The sequence below is a fragment of the Heterodontus francisci genome, chromosome 20 (genome assembly GCF_036365525.1).
Source record: "Heterodontus francisci isolate sHetFra1 chromosome 20, sHetFra1.hap1, whole genome shotgun sequence".
Classification (NCBI taxonomy): Eukaryota; Metazoa; Chordata; class Chondrichthyes; order Heterodontiformes; family Heterodontidae; genus Heterodontus; species Heterodontus francisci.
Window position 1 is genome coordinate 51,458,597 of NC_090390.1, and position 20,419 is coordinate 51,479,015.

Here is a 20,419-nt window from a genome sequence, read left to right on the forward strand (position 1 = left end):
TGTCACTGAACTAGGGAGTCCAGAGGCCCAAGCTAATGTCCTGGAGACAGGGGTTCAAATCCCACCACAGCAACTGGTGGAATTTAAATCCAACTAATAAAAAGAAATCTGGAATTGAAAGCTATTCTCAGTAATGGTGCCATGAAACTATCATCGATTGTCATTAAAAAAAACCCATCTGGTTCACTACAGTCCTTTGGCAAGGAAATCTGCCGTACTTAACTGTCTGGCGTACACGTGACTCCAGACCCACAGCAACGTGGTTGACTCTTAATTGCCCTCTGAAATAGCCTAGGAAGCCACTCCGTTGTCAAAGGCAATTAGGGATGGGCGACAAATGCTGGCCTTGCCAGTGACACCCACGTCCCATGAAAGAATTTTTAAAAATCTTGTTAGTATTAAATGAGAGAAAAATTGAAATATTTTTGAAATGAGCTTGCGAGTAAGGACGGTGTACTCTCCTAATTCTTTGTATATAAATGTATGGAGTTATATTTTCTGATTTTTTTTTGGCAAATATATGTAATGAAAATCCTTGTCCATCAAGAACACTAAGTACATGAAAGTGTGTAGCATTGGAAACCAACTGCCTTATTAATTGATGCAAGTCATATTCTGAAGGGCAAATGGGAGATTAGCAATATAAATCAGTACAAATCAAATCAGAATATTTAAGGTGGCCTAAATTTGTCATGTTGACATTTCTGTAAGCCTATATAATTCTGTAGTGGAATAGATTTTTCCCCTCTATAGTCAGAATTGTGAAAACGATTAGCTCCATGGGTGATAATGAGCCATTTAAGATCGTTCGAATGCTGCTTATTGCATTTGTTTATTTCTTCCACTGTCTGGACTACCGGACATAATGTGATTAGTTGTCAACCCTCCATTTCCAGTACAAGGATGACATATTAAAATCATGAATATACATCATACTTGGCTATAAACCTTTCCAATATTTCACGTGCCATTTTGACAAAATTGTGTTTATTCCTCCTCTGTATCAAAAGACTAAGATTTGAACTCCACCTAGCTATAATAGTAAATTTGAAGAATACAGTGACCAGGTGATGGAAGTGAATTAAGACACTAGCCTTTCACTGCAAGGAACTGCAACCCCAAGAGAAAGTACCCTCTGTTTTGAACAGATTCAATCCAGGTCCTATTCAACATCGGCCCACAGTAAAAATAAAGCTGCAATTTTACTTATATCAGCCTTCCTCTGGCATAAAAAAAACTGCACACTGGTATAATAGGAAACGTTCCTTTTACAGTGAGTGATTTGATGAGATCTTCCCATCTTGTACCTTATTTTGCTAAAGATAGAGCAATGTTCAAAAAATTCAGAATGCTCTGTTCAAGTAAAGGATATTTTAATCTCTCTCAATCATATTTTGTAACAAAACAGCACTTACCTTGACCCTTGTGGTTTACTTCCTTGGCAGCAATGACTTTATTGATCACAGTCTGAAGGAAGTCATTCTCCCCTGCTACCCTGGGTGAAAAACGGGATGATATGTTCAGCTGCTTGTGTCGAATGGCGTCATCCAATGCTAGCCTGGAGGATGCACAATACGACCAACACCACAGGAAACAGAAGGGCCACACAAACCAGAAGTCACAGTACAAGGGGACACAAAATATATTGCATAGATGCAACAAATGGTTATCATCAGCCAACGCAAGGGACAGGACAGATGGATAACAAGAAAGACATAGGAAGATTATTAATCAAGAAAGTGCTGATTGCACAAGAATAAATGCAAATCTGCATTACTATTACCAACACCTTCATGCATTACCTTAAGCCCTTCCCCAGTAGTATAGTGAAATGACCAAAAATACAGTGTAATGTGTACAAGAGTGCTTTCATAATATAATGGAGCCCTCCTAAAGTTAATTGAGATAGGAAGAAAGGGGAGAGAAACAGAAATTTGAACACGGATGACACCAGATCAGAAGCCTATTATACACCACACCCGATTTTCTTTTCCATTGAAGTTAAGTTGGGCGAAGAGTATAAAGCCAAAATTACCTCTAAAGAGTCTAGGTTTAATTGCCCATGGACTAAAACATGTTATTTTAAAATATCATGTGAAGATGCATTTTAAATTTAATAAAATATACTAAGAGATTACACATAATTTAGATTGGCCTACATTTGTAGAATGTTATAAATTAATTAATTTTAACATTACAATATTATTTTTTTTTAAGTGGCCAACTAGCCCAAACTATCCAGACAATCAAGCCTTTTATTGTGATGACAACATTAAGCTACAATAGGGATAATATAATAAATGAACTGGCAACATTTAATGAAAGTTATTGTGCTATTTTACACTTCTACTCCAAGATGTCAAAGCTAATGTCACTAAGTATGAGCAAGTGTTGAATAGCCATTAAGTACAGAGATAGTTTTGTGAGTTATATCTTTAAAAAATGTCATCCCTCAGTTTATGAGTAATCAGAGAAAGGTACTAAATAAAAGGTTTCAGTAGGAAACATTGTTTTGAAACTTCTTCCCCACTGCCACACTGAGTCTTTTTTTAAATTCTTCATTCAATGGCAAGCCACTAAAATTCAGCCACTCTGAAGAGAATTCAATCTTATATAATTGTCTTGAACATACTACTTTACGTTGCAGCATCAATTGTTTTGTTCTTTGAACATTTGATCACAAAACTATATACAAAGAAAGGTCCATTCACCTGCATCCATTTCATCAATACTGCAAATACTCAATTCTGTTCCATTCCCATGTTTCATGCACAATATTGAACAATGTTCTAGATCTTGTTTAATCAAGTTTACACCCTCACACTTCCACAGTACTAGGTAATAAATTATTTCATTCATTTTTTCCCTCCTTAAATACGTTACTTTTCAGGCAAACCCTCGAAAGCTGATTCTACCTTCCACAAATCAGGTGCAATGACTCTATAATAATGAGACTACTGTACAGGCAGAGAATCAGAAACACCCCAAATATTTTGAAAGGTAGTTCACTGCAGAGAGGTAGAGGAAAACAAAGATACCTATAACACTACTCCTTAGACTTTGTTTCATATATGGTTTCCATGGTTAACTGATGGTCTGGTCTACACTGTGCTGACACTTTTAAGAGGATTGTCCACTTACATGCCAAATAAGTTCCTTGCAACATAGTATTCTATGTGGACAAATATTTATTATCTGCCACGTTTAAAATCTGCTTCCTCTCTGTTGCCAGACACAACTTGCTCTTCTGCAGCTTATGATTAATAAACTTTAACCAACTATGTTATAAACATAATTTCAAGACTGTGAAAAGCAAAGGACTCAAACAATTCCTGCCATACTTCCACTCAGTAATATTTCCTACCTTGAGATATGTCCAGTTAGAGTATACTGTATTTTCCATTATACTTATTTTTTTGTTAGCTAATTTGCAACTTCAACACAAAATCTATATTTTTCCCAACTCTAGACAAAGCCCTAATATTTCAAATAAACTAAAGCCACCTTAGATCATACCAGCACTTTAGAAAACAAATGCTGTCAGGTTGGTTACTACATTTGCCAGGACTTTTATCTGGTTTCTAAGATCTTCATCTTCCCAACTGCATGCTTCTCTTTGATCATTCTACTGGCACTTTTTCAAACAAAACTGTTAACACCTCTGTGTAAATCAGCAAGAAAATTAAGTCAATGTTGTGGAACCTCTCTCCCCCACGCCCCCAAACTCCACCACACCACCCCACCCCATCCTGCCCTCAACAACTTCTATTTTAAAGCATTCCTACATAATGTCCCCTTGATATTCATAATGATCTTGAATAGAACATAATGACAGCTGAACTTAAAATGGGGTCCAATATTTCAGGTAGGATTTATAATAGTATAAATAAGAAGGAAATTTTAAAAAAACAGAAAAGACATTTAACTAGAGTGCTCGACATATAACGCTACAATAGTCATAAAGAAATACACAAACACATCATAAGCTCAAGAATATGCAGAGGTCCGAACGTTGGAAGGAAGGAAAGATTTGCATATACAGCATAAACCAGATCAAATTGAAGTGTAGTCTATTGCAAGCAAATCAAATATGAAGTTTTTTTTAAAGCACCTAATAAAATCAGATTGTCTCAATTATCTTTGTAAGTATGGGTTTTTAAAGGTCATAATTTTGTGTATAATCAATAACTTAATGTGACAATGGACAGTCATTGCTTGATGGAACATTTGGTCCTGAATATTTGAGATTCGAACCATCAGACTTCTAGATTTTCACTATCATCTTATAATGGGGCAATTATTCTATAAAATTATTCAGGTGTGCATTCCTATTTATTTAATTCTCTTCTAACAAAGCCAAAACATTTAGAATATCCTATATAATCTGGGGTATAAGCAGATATGACAATTCAGAGAAAAGTGATCAATATTTTTCCCAGTTGGTCAACATCCTCAAATTGATCATATATGTTTTGCTGAAATAACAAATCATCTGCAACTTTATTTATTCTATGCATTAAATATGAAGTGAGTAATGCAGAGGTGCAGGTTTCAGGCGAGAACTCAACGTATCAGGTCAGTGACCTTTCATAGTTCAGATGAAAGGTCACTGATCTGAAAAGTTAACTTTGCTTCTCTCTCCACAGCTGCTGCTAGACCTGCTGAGTATGTCCAGCACTTTTTGGTTTTATCTTGAAATATGTTATCTGCCTGGCCTGCCAGCTTGAAATAGTGTGTGGAGACTACAAAAAACAAAAAATCTTTTTCAAGAAACATCAACTTCTGCACACTTGAATTTTCAGCACCTGCTAGAATTTTCACAGGATAAAGTTTTACTCAAAACATTGCATCACTACAAATCTAGTATTTATATTTCATTACACTGTTGTATTCAAGAAAAGGAAATGTTCTGTTTGTTACTTGTATTTTAGTGATCTTCATTTCCATGCCTATATATTACTGCAACATACATGCTGCAAAAGAAAGCTGGGAAATACTAGGTTATCCACCTGAGAAAGTTCTCCATCCTTATTTTGAATAAAAGAGTTTCTGCTGAACTAAAATTTTACAATATAGGACAACATAGACTTATAAAGCAAACTACAGCATAACATAGATTAAATACACTATTTTAGTTTTTGAGAATTAACATAAAAGAAATAATTTCAATAATTTTGTCATGTGCCTAGCAACAAAAAACAATCACCTGATATTGCACTGAAATGCAAAAGCTTACAAATATCTTCAAAGATACAAGATTGAATATTCAAAATGCACATTAAATTCAAACAGTATAAAGATCTTACCTCTTGATCAGATTAGGTCAACAGAATACATAAATTAAGTCCTGCTGACAGCAAACATTTTGACCAAAGATTGTGAGCTATCAAGACTTAAGAATACTTACGGTTGGAATGGAATGAAGTGCTGTTTGTCCTCATCATCCACTTCCCCTGTAATTATGTCAGTGACATCCATAACTGAAATAATAAGAAAAGTATGTCTGTCGTCTTACCCAAAAAAAAACTTGCAATTATTTGAAAAGTGTGGGAAATTTTGCACAAAGTTAATGATACACAAGCTGGCAGTTACACCAAGCTGAGTTTCAGCACTCTCACTTACACAAATTTATTCCTTTTAGATAATCACTTTTTTGGATTGAACCATCTTGGACTCCGACTTGATGTCTCCAGATCAGAAAAATAGAACACCAAAATACATTCGACTCTGCTGCAGATTTATATACTTATTGAAAAAAACTACATCACGCTATCCTAGTCCTCCTGCAAAGGGAAAAATAACGGCACATCTAGCCTTTATTACTTTATTCTTTTATTCTCCCTACTCCCACTGTCAACAAGGAAAACAGATTAACATACCCAAGCAGCCTTGGATCTCAACAGCCTAGCTGAATGAAATAAAGAAAGATGTTCGAAACAATGAGCCAACCCTGATGTAGCAACTCACAATGGGGAAGACAAATCCTTTTCAATGGAGGCTGGATTATAATCACAAGTAGATCAATGATGAGATCAGTTTTGGAGTACTGCTTACAGCTTTAGGCACCCTACCATTATGCTTTGAAAAGTATTTAGTGTACAACAAAAAGAGCGACACCGATATAAGGACTCAAAAGATATGAAGACATATGTGGAACTCAGTTTTCAATGGAGCTTTGCATGGGTACCTTGGCATCATAGTGCAATTCGGGACTTTAACAATGTATTTAAACTCCAGCAAACAAATGCACAGCAAATCACTCCCAAGCTTGCATGAGGTTTAGAAAGCCAATTAGAAAGAAAGATCACAAGAACATAACAGAAAGTACAGCCAGTGGCTGTGGAAAGACCAGCCAAAACAAGAAAGAAGCCCTGCTGTGACTTCTACACTTCAACTTGGTGCAGCAGAGAACTGAAAGTGACCACTGCCTCCAGTCTGAAGTCTTAACCACCCGAAAAATACAAGCACCCAGGCCAGCAACTTTAAAAGAGAAGCCGTTCTCTGAAAAGATGCAACAAGTTCACCGTGAACCACAAACACCTACCTCATTTCAAACCACTACTCTTTTCCTGAGTGAGTGAGTGAGTGAGTGCATGTGGTTGTGACTATTTTGAGAATGAACACTGTTCAATAAATGGTTAATCTTCTGTTTTAAACCTACAAGAAAACCTGTCCTGTCTGTTTATTTGACAAATAAAGCACAAAGGGTTAAAACTCTTATCACAAAAACACTTGCTGTGGTCAGTTGGGAGGTGAACAGTGGGAACAAGCACGTCATCACCCACTTGGCCGTAACACCAGTATCTCCAAGACTCAATGCTACTTTATAGGTTTGAACAGTAATGAGGACAGCTGATTTTATTGCATTTATGTACGTGAAATGATATCACCACATATGCACACAGCAGTTTGATAAATTTAAGGAACTGAAAAGAATATCCCCAAGTACAACCATCTTCGCACAGATTTTCTATTTAATTTTTTTTTTTGCTTCCTGTACTGGCAAAGTCTCATCCTGCAGCATTATGTCTTGGAACACAAACTGCAGAGTTTATCTTGTGGTCTGCAAATTGACTTGATCAGACACCATTACCATTTACACATGTGCCCAAAACTACTTTGCCGTGACATCAAAATAGCATGCGAACCCAGTGCTAAAGGCTGAGTTATGGAAGTAGTTGTAAGCAAGCTATTTAACTCGAACTGAATACAGATCTAAAGGACAAAGGACAAAATGAATTTGGAAGGAGACAAGGAGGGGATAAAAAATTTAAACACTCACCTTTTACTGGCTTTAGCCTTGATCTAGTATAGTTTTAGACCAAACAGCTTCCAGAGAGGTATAGACACTCCTCTAGCCTGCCTTAATCTCATATCTTAAAGTAGCTTGGATACCAACCAACAGAAAAAAATGTTCAATGGTTGAAGAACCACCTATCCTTTACTGACAGCAAAGGAATAATTTTCTCATGTGATATAGTTTTCACCCGGAAGCTCAATGGTATTTGGATAAATTTTGTTCAATTAGGGTGTATGTTGAGATGGTAAAATAAAATTTGACTACCTGGAGAAAGTGCATAGATTTCAGATATGGGCATCAGAATCCAGGGGCAGGATTTTCACACCGATACAGGGGCGGGAATGGAGGCAAGCAGGTGTATAATTCCACATTGCCAGCCATCATGCCAGTTTGTCGTCACCGTTCTAACAGTAGACAATTTTGCTCAGGAGGGGATGATGTGGCACGGCAACCTGCCTGATTTGGGTCAATGGCCAATTACGTTTGTCGAGCTTGTCAACTCATCAAGGGCCAGATTGCTTTTTATGGGAAGGCACGTGTTACACGATGGATCTGGAACAGTCCAAGTAGGAGGGGGCAACACGACAGGGAGCCAGTCATGGCCTCGTCATTCAAATAGGTGGACCCATAAAAAGGTGCATGGCTGAGAGGTGCACTCGTACAATGGCACACAGTTGCCATCAGGTGCGCAGAGTCAGTGAAGCAAGTGGTCTGTGCATGCGCAGTCAGCGGAGGGGATCATGGGGCCATCAAAGGGAGGTCCAGTAATCCTTCCGCGTGCAGTTGACTGAAAGAAAGGCAACAGCTGGACATGGGATTAAGGTACTTGTAAGGTATGAGTAGCAATAAGGATCACCATCCTCAGGAGCAGATGCAAAGTCCAGGCATGAGGAGGGCAGATGAGATAAACAAGGGGTAGGAAGGTAATGGAAACTATACACTCAGCACCGAGTTTATCACCGGAGACGTTTCCACCTGGACATGTCAAAGAATCAGTGCCGCAGCAGACAGCGCCTATCTAAGTAGATGACAACTGAGGTTTTTGCCCTCATTGAGGAAGACCTCAGAACTCTCAGTACTGCCCTACGTGCCCTGCCAGTAGCCATTAAAATCACTGTGACCTTGAACTTCTTCACCTCTGGCTCCTTCCAAGGATCAGCACCAGACCTTGATGGCGTCTAGTAAGCGGCAGTACACTACTGCATCTCGCAGGTCACTGATGCCCTATTTGAGAGAGCCGGGTAGTACATACAATTTCAAACAGATGGGGCCTCGCAGACACAAAAGGGCAGTGAGCTTTGTCTCACTGGATTCCCACATGTGCAGGGCATCATCAATTGAACACATACAGTCATCAAGGTGCCGAGTGAACAGTCAATGAGATTCCTCAACAAGTAGGGCTTCCACTCCCTAAATGTTCTGTTGGTATTATGCATGAGCTTTATGCATCTGTGCGCATGCTATCCTGGCAGCTGCCATGACATCTTCATCCTCTAGCAGTCAAGCATGCCACAGCTCTTCATGTCACCACCGAAACTCCCTGAATGGATTCTAGAGGACAAGGGATATCCCTTGAAGAGATGGCTACTCATCCCTTTACGTATCCCTGAGACGGAGGCACAGAGCTGTAAAACCGAAGCCATCTGCTCACAGGAATTATCACTGAGCAGACCATCGGGCATCTGAAGATGCTGTTCCAGTGCCTGGACTGGTCAGGCGGCACTCTGCAGTATACTGCTGCAAGGGTCTCCTGCATTTTCCATAACATGGCCCTCCAGAGACGTACGGACCTTGAAGAGGGTGAAGCGCTAGATCGACACAATTGACTGGAGGAGCAAGAGGAAGGTGCAAAGCAGAACAGTACCCATGCTGTGCAGGGAATTGAACAGGGCTGGCTCAGGAGTCAAAGCTCTCATCAGGATGGTGTGAACACCGGAGCACATCTGATCCAGACCTGATTTCACCCGAGTGCTACTTGTCCAGCAGGACTGCATGCTCTGGTACTCACTTTGATCTGCCTGTGAGAACACATAACCTTCAATGCATATGTTCTTATCAGCAATGCATAGTACACATCTCTCCAGCGGTCTTGCCTTATAGAATGTAAGGTCACACATCTGGGATCATGGATCAACATTTCCAATTTATTAATGAATTACAATGTGCATAATCACAAATGAAATTAACCCAAGTGAACCACTCAGTGCTAAGACCGACGTGGTAGCCTTTGCTCTCGGCTACTTCTAGGCAGTGCTCCCTTTGTGAGGTGAATGAGATGGAGGAAGTCTGCTCCCGGCTGAGATGCATGTGGCGCTCATCCTCATCGTGGAGGGCACGGCACTGGCGTCAATGCAGGGGCAGCCTCCGCCACAGGGCCCTGCTGCATGTAAGATTCCTCCATCAGAGGGGACAAGGAGGCCGACGATAATGACGGTGCCCCGTGAAGGGTGGCACCCTCAGCCTCATCGGTGACTGCCTCAGCCCTTCAATGGCACTCTGGATCACTGGAGGGGGCCACCAGTGGAGCACAACTGGCATCCACTCCATGCAAAGAGATATAGACAGTTTGAGTGAGTGAGCAACAAGATGGCAGATGGAGTATAACGTTGGGAAGTGTATAGTTATTCACTTTGGTCATAAGAACAAAAAAAGGAGAGTACTTTTTAAAAAGGCGTGAAGCTTGTAAGTGTTGATTTTCAAAGAGATTTGGGTGTGCTTATTCGAAGAAATCAAAAAGTTAGCATGCAGGTACAGCAAGCAATTAGGAAGGCAAATGGCATGTTGGCTTTTATTGCAATGGGATTGGACTACAGGAATAAAAAAAAGTTTGCAACGAGTATACAGGGTTTTGATGAGACCACATCTGGAGTAATGTGTGCAGCTTTGGTTTCCACATTTAAGAAAGGATATACTTGCACTGGAGGCAGTTCAGTGAAGGTTCACTAAATTGGTCCCTGGATGACTATGCAAGACAGCTGCCACTATAATGGCAGCTGTCATGCCTTGAAATCGGGTCCGCACTTTCAGAGTCCCTCCTCCGTCCTGCACCTGCCGTTACGCATTGACCACCAAACCCACTCTCCAGCCAATTAGCTGCCGATCTCAGGGAAAATCACGGGCTGGGATTACATTTCCCCCCCATCCCCGAAGTGTGACCCGGGCCCAGAAATGGTTCAGACATTGGGGTCCCAATCCCCAATGGAAAGTTCAGCCCCAGATCAGTCAGAATAGTTTACAGACCTGTCCAGCAGCTGATCAAAGTCTTTTCTGTTTGAAGCCTTATGGCAAATATCGTGACTTATGTTAGCCCTCAAATTTGCAGCAAGGCAGAAATGCTGGCATTACATTTTTCAACATTACTTATCTGGGTCCTACATAAAGCCCTGTTTGAATACTGTAACTGGTATGGCAGTGGCAACAAGTTTTGTTTACTACACCTTACATCTATAACCTAATTAAACAAATAGAACATTCTATTAAATCCCTCACTTTTTAACCACTAAATCATGTTCTTAGACTAGGTCTAAATTCTGGTGACCTCACTGAAACATAGAGAATTCTTAAGGGGCTTGATGCTAGGAGGATGTTCCCCCGGCTGGGGAGTCTAGAACTGGGGGTCACAGTCTCAGAATAAGGGGTCAGCTATTTAGGACTGAAGAAGAAATTTCTTCACTCATAGGGCTGTGAATCTTCGGATTCTCTATACCAGAGTTGTGGATACTCAGTTGTTCAGTACATTCAAGACAGAAATCGATAAGAATTTTGGATACTAACGGAATTAAGGGATATGGGGATAGTGCAGGAAGATAGCATTGCAGGAGATGATCAGCAATGGTCTTACTGAATGGCGGAGCAAGCTCAAAGGGTCGAATGGCCTACTCCTGCTTAGGTTTTCTGTTTTATTCATAAGTATGATTTGTACAGCTTTGAACCTAATGTCCAAATTGGAATTCATAGTTCTACTGAAGCCCAAATTCCCAAGCAGGGCTGGCAAATTCGAGGGCCACTTCTTCAATGCTGCACACCACATGGCCCTTCCCATTTACTGCTGGTACCCAATCCCGTGCTACAAACCCCAAGGCCCATATCGCACTGCTGGTGAAAAGGATCATCCCTTAACTGCTACTAAACCCTATCAAACTTCAGGACTGCCACATACTACAAAAGCTCAGCAACTGCAAATTACTGCCAAACCCCCACCCTAGTTCTGTAAACTCGGCACCAAAGGGGATGGTTGTAATCACATGAACCATCCAATGCTCCTAATTGCCAAGTACTTGCCTCCAACCTGGCATACTTTGCTGCACCGCTTTACAAAAACTGAGATTAAAAATTGAGTACAGAGGTAAAGCAACCAGCAATTCTCCCAACTCACTGAACAAGTTTGTGGGAAATCCACTGAAAAACAGATCAATAGACTAAAAATAGATTAATTGTCTCTTTCACTTTAACTAGTTTTCGTTATTTTAAACACTGCACAATGTTTCCGATGCAATCATATAATTATTTTGCTTAATATGCATAAGAAAATACATTGAAGCACTGGAAACAAAAACAACAAGGTTGATACCAGAGCTGTGAAGGTCCAACTATCAGGACAGAATGAACAAGCTGGGGCTCTTTTTTCTAGAACAATGAGAAGTCTGAGACATGACCTGATACAGGTCTTTAAAATTATGAAGGGATTCAATAGGGTAGACGTAGGAAAGACGTTTCCACTTGTGGAGGAATCCATAACTAGAGATCACAAATATAGGATCAATTTACAGGTTGTATTCATCCACTGTAGGATGTAGCCCTCCTCATGCCTTTTCCATTTATCTCTATCTCTTGCTGTTCTTGCCCATGTGGTTCCTAGGTATGATATTATGTCATCTCTCCATCTTCTTCTTGGCCTCCCCCTTCTTTTTCCTGTTCTTGGCTGCCATTCCGTTAGCCTTTACGTCCACTTGTTACCGTTTCTTTGAGTAACATGCCCAGCCCATCTCCATTTGGCTTCTTTTATCTTCTGAATGAAGTCCTTAACTCTGGTTTTCTGGCGTATTTCATTACACCGGATTTTATCACGAATGAACATGTGTAACATTTTCCTTTGCATTGCTCGCTGCACTGTACACAGTTTTTGTTCTATATATTTTGCATGATTCCGCCCCACAGATTATGGTCGGCAGTACACACTGATAATACATTCCCCTCCTTAATGCCAGTGGTATTTTCTTATCACACAGAATATCTCTGTATCTTCCGAAACAACTTCACCCTGTCCTAATCCTACTCAGTACCTCTTCATTTGTACAATACTCCTTCCTTAATGTTTGGCCCGGATATTTGCATTCAGTCACTTTTTCAATTTCTTGGTCTTCAATTTGTATGTTATCTTGGTCTTAGAGTTCGTCATAAACTATGATTTTCCTTTGTGCATTTTCAGCCCAATATTTTTACTCTCTAAGTTATTTAGTTGTACTTCCAAGTTTTTAATGGATGAAGTAATTAGTGCAACATCATCTGCAAAGCTTAAGTCTGTTAGTATTTCTCCATCAATATTTAATCCTCTCTTCTCTAAGGGCATCTTCTTGAATATGTCTTCCATTATTGTGGTGAATATTTTTGGTCTGATTGTATTCCCTTGTCTCACTCCTCTTTCAATATTTATTCTGGCTGTTGCATCTGTGTATGTCCTCTATGATCTTCACATATCCCTCATTTATTCCTGTTATCCTTAAAACTATAAGTAAATCTGTGAATCGAATGCCTTCTCATATAAATCCAATATAGGATAGTCACTAATAAATCCAATAAGGAACTCAGGAGAAAGTTTTTTTTTACTCACGAGAGGGGTGAGAACATGAAGTGATTGAGGGGAATGGTATAGATGTAGTTAAAGGGAAGCTAATTAAGTTCATTAGGGAGAAAGGAGCAGAAGGATATGTCAATAGGGTGAAGTAAGGTGGGGGAAGGTTTGTGTGGAGCATAAACACTGACATAGACCATAGAGCTGAATGGTCTGCTTCTGTGATGTAAATTCTTTGCAATACATCAGAAGCACTGACTTTGAATGAGCTGGAGAAGCAATGCTGCCCAAATTAAATTTTGGAAACAGTGTACACCTTGCCTTTGCCTGACTCAGGGCAAGGTCATAAGCCAGCAGCTACCTGATACAGAATCAAGCAGCATGACTTGAGCTCACTGTTGGACCTTAGGCTCTCTGTTCAGACGATGTATGGGTATGATGGGAGATTCTTTATGGTTCTTCTGTGCTCAGAAAATGAGGTAGAAACACAGATGCAGCAGTGTTCATAACCATTGTATATGGTGGCATTCCTGGCTTAAGAAAGGTTTTTTTAATTAAGTCATAATCTAGCATGAAGAGAAGACCATGTCAAGAAAGTGAATGCTGTTGGCCAATGCACAGAACAGCTTCATGAGAGAATTTGCAGCTTGTATGGCCTTCTTTCATCAATTTTACCTAGTGATACATAAAATAGGGACATGTAAATTGGTCCACAACTACTACTGATATCTGTGACAACCCTGGATATCACTGTAGAAGCGGTTAGCGCTAAATACGATTTTTGTATAACAAGTTATATCAACAGATGTAGAAATTGGGATCATGACTCCTTTTTAATCCTTCCCCTTGAATTTTATGAAGTAATCACTCTAGAGCCTATGTAAGCAATTTCAATGGTTACATATTTCCAAGAATGTAGTTTTGCATCCACTTTGCTTCCTGTGAAAATGAATGAAAAGTAGAATCTAGTCAACTAATGTAGATTTTTGGCAGAATGAGATTACCAGCATACAGATTATTGTCTTCTATTCACCTACCCTGCACATACTTTTTGTCTGTGCCAGAGCAGTGTACACAGTAGGAGTCCAACATCTTATTTAAAATACCACCTGCTTAAGTCGTATACTGTTGGTGTAAAGTTTTGTGCTGCACGCTGCTTTATAATTTAAGATAGCATTATGTCTGACCGTACACATGCAGCCTCACCTCACGCTTGTCTACCAAATACTGCATGCAGGTCAGCCTATGCTAAGTACAACTAATGGTTTATCAACTTATTGTATAGCACTCTGTTTCATGCTTTAAATCCCAATAAACATATTAAGGAATTGAAATCTTTTTTCCCAGAAATTATATTCTTAAATGCTTAGCTTGTATTAGTACAAATGAAACATACATTTCTCTAGAAAGTTACCTTTTTTAAGGAAAAAAAATTCAAATAGTTTTTGGGTCCATTATAGCTGAAGAGATCAAAGGGGTTAAATAAAAATCATTGTGAGTACAATAAAAGACTTTCTAATTTATATTTATATAGGCAGCTGATTAAAGACGATGAGCAATTAAGTTACTAGTGCTTTTTCAGCAGCCGACCACTGAAACATTTACTAGGATCCCTTTCTAGATACACTACACAGAAAATTACTTATAAAAGTTAAAGTGAAACCACAACAAACAGCTGAACAGATGATGTCAAATAGAAATCATGTAAACCTTTAAAGACTTTGACTTTTAAAAACAGTAACAATTTGTAAAGTGCAATGTCATCATCCTTTTTTATACAAATATAGGTAAAATGCTCCCTAAATGGATAGCAAACATTTTTGCATGTGCCCAGATGAATGCACTTTATGTCATCGTCCACTTTACTGAGTAATTATAATTGCTGCTAGACGCATTGACAGCTTCCTGCCGAAAACCACTTCAATTCCTTGTGAAAATTTTTAAACCTTGTTAAAATGGAAAAGCTGTGCTCACAGATATAAAAAAACTGAAAAACCTAACAAAACCTTTATCAAGTATGTTTTTTAAAAAGTGTTTTGGCATTATTAAAGGAGCAGCACAATATTTGTTGCAGCATTTAAGTGCCGGGTGAGCTTTCCTGAGCAGTTTTTAAACCAGTTTTCCAGTTGTCTATGTATTGAAATGCATAGATGTTACAATGCGGAAACATTGCCCAACAAATCCATGCCAGGGTTTACCACCCAGGCAAGCAAATAGCCCTAAGTGCATTTACCCACCCTGTTCCCATATGCCTTCATCCTATTTTCCTCCATTCGCCGATCCGATTAACTTATTTGAGTGAGCTGCTTATTCGCTTTGTCAACTGAAAACTAAGCACTGCATTGCCTGAGGTTAATTGGCAAGTGGCATTTATCATACTCAAAACGCATGAAAGATTTGAGTTCTGCATATACCCCTACCAGCTGTAATGTTTATTAAACTAGTTGAAAATTTGAAAGTTGTCTAAGGGAAGAAAATGAAACTGCATATATAGTACTTCATAGTCCAAGTTTTCCAAATATGTTCAGTAATATATTTTATGTTATGGCTGAGCCCTTACCTGCAACTCCAAAGGGTCTCCTCAGCCCTGTGGTGAATTTCTTCGTATTATTGTCCTTCAGCTCCATGCGACCCACTCTGACAATTTGGCACACAAAGCTAATTTTTTCTCTTTTAAGATCTTTGCTGCCGAGGTCCTGTGAAAAACATGGAGATATCCCAAATAAAACATCCCAACTCTCATGAAGTATATGCACTTAAAAAAATCATAACCTCTCTTTTCCCTTTACAGATGCTAACTACTGTTGTTCAGTGGGTAGCACTCTCGCCTTTGAGTCAGAAAGTTCCAGGTTCAAGCCCCACTTCAGGATTTGAGCACAAAAATCAAGGCTGAAACTCCAATGCAGGGAGCGCTGCATTGGCAGAGGTACTGTCTTTCAGATAAGATGTTAAATCGAGGCCCTGTCTGCTCTCTCAGGTGGACGTAAAAAACGTAAGGCACTTCAAGACATCCAGTCGTTGTGAAAGAAGCTATATAAATGCAAGTTTTTTTTAATGTATTTCGAGGATTATTTTTTAATCGAGACAAACTAGTACACTTTTCTTACCCAAGATAGCCTTTCTTTTAAAAAGCCTGAATTAATACTCTAATTTAAATGGAATATTAAAGTTGACTTATAATTATTTCTATGGAAGGTCTGAAAAATCACTTGACATTGTTTTCAGCTGAGTAATCATATATCTTACCAGGGGCTTAAAACTTTACCTTGAGAGGTCGTTTTGAAAATGAGAGCAAAAAGTTCCTTTGCTAAGCAAACTCTACACTAGAATCATATAATAGCTGTAGCAGAGAAAGCAGTCATTTGGCCTGTCGTATCTGTGTCAGCTCTCTGTGAGAGCAACTCTCATAATCCCACACCCATGTCTTTGCCTCGCAGCCCTGCAATTTTTTCCTCCTCAAATAATTATCCAATTCTATTTTGAAGGCCTCAGTTGAATCTTGCTCCACCACATGCTCACCTAACAACTTGCTACGTTATAAAGTTTTTCCTCATGCCATACCAGACATTAAAAATCATCTAATCATCAGCGTAGAATTGATGCTGGGGGACAATGGCATCAGGAGGAAATTATTTATCCTCACAAAAACACAGTTCAGCCAAACTTAAGGCAATTTGCAGCTTTCAACACCATTACTGCATATTTGATCACAAGAATGCTACTGGAAATCATGCCTTTTATCTGCCCAAAAATTATCAGTTTACCACTTTCACAACATGTCCAATACTGCCTGTTGCAGACACACAAGCCATGTGTCTATTATTTAAATACACTGGACTTGATGCATCTGTTGCAAAGGCAAATGGGAACTGGCTCAAAAGTAAAGTCCTTGTATTTGTGCAATAACTGATAAATCAGATGTGTAAAATTATTTGTTTTATCATCTGTGAACTGAATATGAGTGTAAATAAGGATTGGAAATACTGTCTTATGAAAAATCTTACTATTGAATTATAGTGTAGTTGGACTACACTGCTTTTGGCAGACAATCTTGAGGTTCTGACCACATAAATGAATGAATTTTGAATGCATCTTTTTATTCGTTCATGGGATGTGAGCATCGCTGATAAGGCCAGCATTTATTGCCCATCTATAATTTCCCTTCAGAAGGTGGTGGTGAGCTGCCTTCATGAACCGCTGCAGTCCATGTGGTGTTAGTACACACACACTGCCGTTAGGGAGGGAGTTCCAGGAGTTTGACCCAGTGACAGTGAAGGAACGGTGATATAGTTCCACATCAGGATGGCCTGTGACTTGGAGGGGAACTTCCAGGTGGTGGTGTTGCCACGCACCTGCTGCCCTTGTTCTTCTAGGTGGCAGAGGTTGCGGGTTTTAAAGATGCAGTCGAAGGGGTCTTGGCACTGTGGGCATTCAGCAGCAGTAGAATCGGATTCAACACAGTCTTTTGCACTGACCTGCTGGGTTCCACCATCATTGAGAATGGAGATGTTTGTGGAGCCTCCTCCGGTTAGTTGTTCAATTGTCCATCACCATTCATGACAGGATATGGCAGGACTGAATAACTTTGATCTGAGCCGTTGGTTGTGGGATCACTTAGCTCCATCTATAGCATGCTGCTTCCGCTGTCAAGCATGCACGTAGTCCTGTGTTGTACATTCACCAGGTTGGTATCTCATTTTTAGGTATGCCTCATGCTGTTCCTGGCATGGTCTTCTACATTCCTCATTGAGTCCCTTGGTTTCATGGTAATGGTAGATGGGATATGCTGGGCTACAAGGTTACAGATTGCTGCAGTACATCTTGTAACTGGTACACACTGCAGCCACTGTGCACTTGTGGTGGAGGGAGGCAGTGCTTAAGGTGGTGGATGGGATGCCATTCAAGCAGACTGCTTTCTCCTGGATGGTGTTGAGCTTCTTGAGAACTGTTGAAGCTGTACTCATCCAAGCAAGTGAACAGCATTTTATCTCACTCCTGACTTGTACCTTATAAATGGTGGACAGGCTTTGGGGAGTCAGGAGGTGAGTTACTCACCAAAGAATTCCCAGCCTCTGATCCGCTCTTGTAGCCACAGTATTTATATGGCTGGTCCAGTTAAGTTTCTGGTCAGTGGTAACCCCCGAGGATGTGGATGGTGGGGGACTCAGCAACGGTAATGCCGCTGAATGTCAATGGCAGATGATTAGGTTCCCTCTTGTTGGAGATCGTCATTACCTGGCACTTGTGAGGCACAAATGTTACCTGCTACTTATCAGCCCAAATCTGAATGTTGCAATGGTCTTGCTGCATTTGGCCAAGGACTGCTTCAGTATCTGAGGAGTCGTGAATGGTATTGAACACTATAATGATCAGTGAACATCCCCACTTTTGACTTTATGATGGAAGGAACGGCTTGGCTGGAGACATGGCTAGTTCTGCAGCATAAGCCTTTAATACTACAGTTGGGATGTTGTAAGGGCCTGTATCCATTGCTGTATCTAATGCCTTAAATTGTTGCTTGATATCATGTGGAATGAATCAAATTGGCTGAAGACTGGCATCTGTGATGCTGGGGACCTCAGCAGAAGGCTGAGATGGATCATTCACTTGGCACTTCTGGCTGAAAATGTTGGCAAATGCTTCAGCCCTGTCTTTTGCACTGACATGCTGGGCTCCACCATCATTGAGAATGGGGATGTTGGTGGATCCTCCTCCTCCGATTAATTGTTTAATTGTCCAACACCATTCACGACTGAATGTGGCAGGACTACAGAACTATGATCTGATCGTTGGTTATGGGATCACTTATCTCTATCTATAGCATGCTGCTTCCACTGTCTAGCATGCAGGTAGTCCTGTGTTGTACATTGACCAGATTGGTATCTCATTTTAGGTACACCTGGTGCTGCTCCTGGCACGCTCTCCTACACTCCTTTTGGAGACCCTTGGCTTGATGGTAATGGTAGAGTGAGGGATATGCTGGGCTACAAGGTTACAGATTGTGTTGAATACAATTCTGCTGCTGCTGAATGCCCACAGTGCCTCATGGATGCTCAGTTTTGAGCTTCCAGATCTGTTCTGAATCTATGTCATTTAGCATGACGATAGTACCACACAACACGACGGAGGCTGCCCTCAGCACGAAGTTGGTTCTTGGTCAAGGACTGTGCAGTGGTCACCCTTACCAATACTGTCATGGACAGATGCATCTGCTAGAGGTAGATTGGTGAGGACGAGGTCAAGTAAGCTTTTCCCTCTTGTTGGTTCTCTCACCACCTGGCCATGCCCAGTCTGGCAGCTATGTCCTTCAGGAATTGGCCAGCTCGATCAGTAGCTCAAGCCACCCTTGGTGATGGACAGTGGTCCCCCACCCAGAGTACATTTGGTGTCTTTGCTACACTCAGTACTTCTTCCAACATGGAGGAGTACTGAATAGGTGGTAATCAGCAGGAGGTTTCTTTGCGTATATTTGACCTGATGCCACGAGTCTCCATGGAGTCCAAAATCAATGTTGAGGACTCCCAGGGTCATTCCTTCCGGACTGTATACCACTCTGCTGCCACCTCTGATGGCTCTGTCCTGCCAATGGGACAGGACATACCCAGGGATAGTGATGGAGAAGTCTGGAACATTGGCCGTAAGGTTTGATTCGGTGATTATGACTATGTTAGACAGCTCTCCCAACCCCAGATGTCAGCAAGGAGGACTTTGCTGGGTCAACTGGGAATAGCGTTCTTTTGTTGTTTCCGGTGCCCAAGTCAATGCTGGGTGGTTCATCTGGTTTTATTTTTTCTTGACTTTTCTGTAGAAGTTTGATACAACCGAGTGGGTTGCTAGGCCATTTCTGAGGGCAGTTAAGAGTCAACTGCTGTGGGTCTGGAATCACACATAGGCCACACTGGGTAAAGATGGCAGATTTCCTTCCCTGAAGGACATTAGTGAACCAGATAGGTTTTTAATGACAATCTGTTACATTCTGACAATCATTACTGAGACTAGCTTTTGAATTCCAGATTTATTAATTACTTAAATTTAAACTCCATGTCTCTGGAGCATTAGTTCAGCATTACCACATTACAACCTCCTGACGGGAAGTGCTCTCTCTGCACCATGACAGCCTCATGGAACTTATTATTGAATGTACTGTATCCAACCAGAATGGCTGACTACATACATGATTGCAATAAATTTTAAAAATCATTCTTTTGTCATAAAGCTTTCTAACTAATTTTTAACATTCAATGCTCTGGTCATGTTACACTGGCTTTTCTTCCACTCCTCTCCCTTAGATTTCAATACTTGCATAGGTACATTTTTCTCTTAAATGA

The 20,419-nt window shown here is 40.3% G+C and overlaps 1 protein-coding gene across 2 annotated transcripts in view; it reads right to left on the reverse strand.

Moving 5' to 3' along the window:
• The window catches only part of dock1 (dedicator of cytokinesis 1), a 744,225-nt gene that overhangs the window by 573,618 nt on the left and 150,188 nt on the right, over positions 1 to 20,419 (reverse strand). Inside the window, exons 10-12 of one of the 2 annotated variants that reach the window (XM_068052738.1) lie at positions 15,652 to 15,787; positions 5,408 to 5,480; positions 1,416 to 1,558 (exon numbers count right to left, since the gene is read on the reverse strand). In XM_068052738.1, the coding sequence (XP_067908839.1) occupies positions 1,416 to 1,558; positions 5,408 to 5,480; positions 15,652 to 15,787 (352 nt within the window). The remainder of the gene's footprint in view (positions 1 to 1,415; positions 1,559 to 5,407; positions 5,481 to 15,651; positions 15,788 to 20,419) is intronic. The other variant, XM_068052739.1, reaches the window with a different exon arrangement.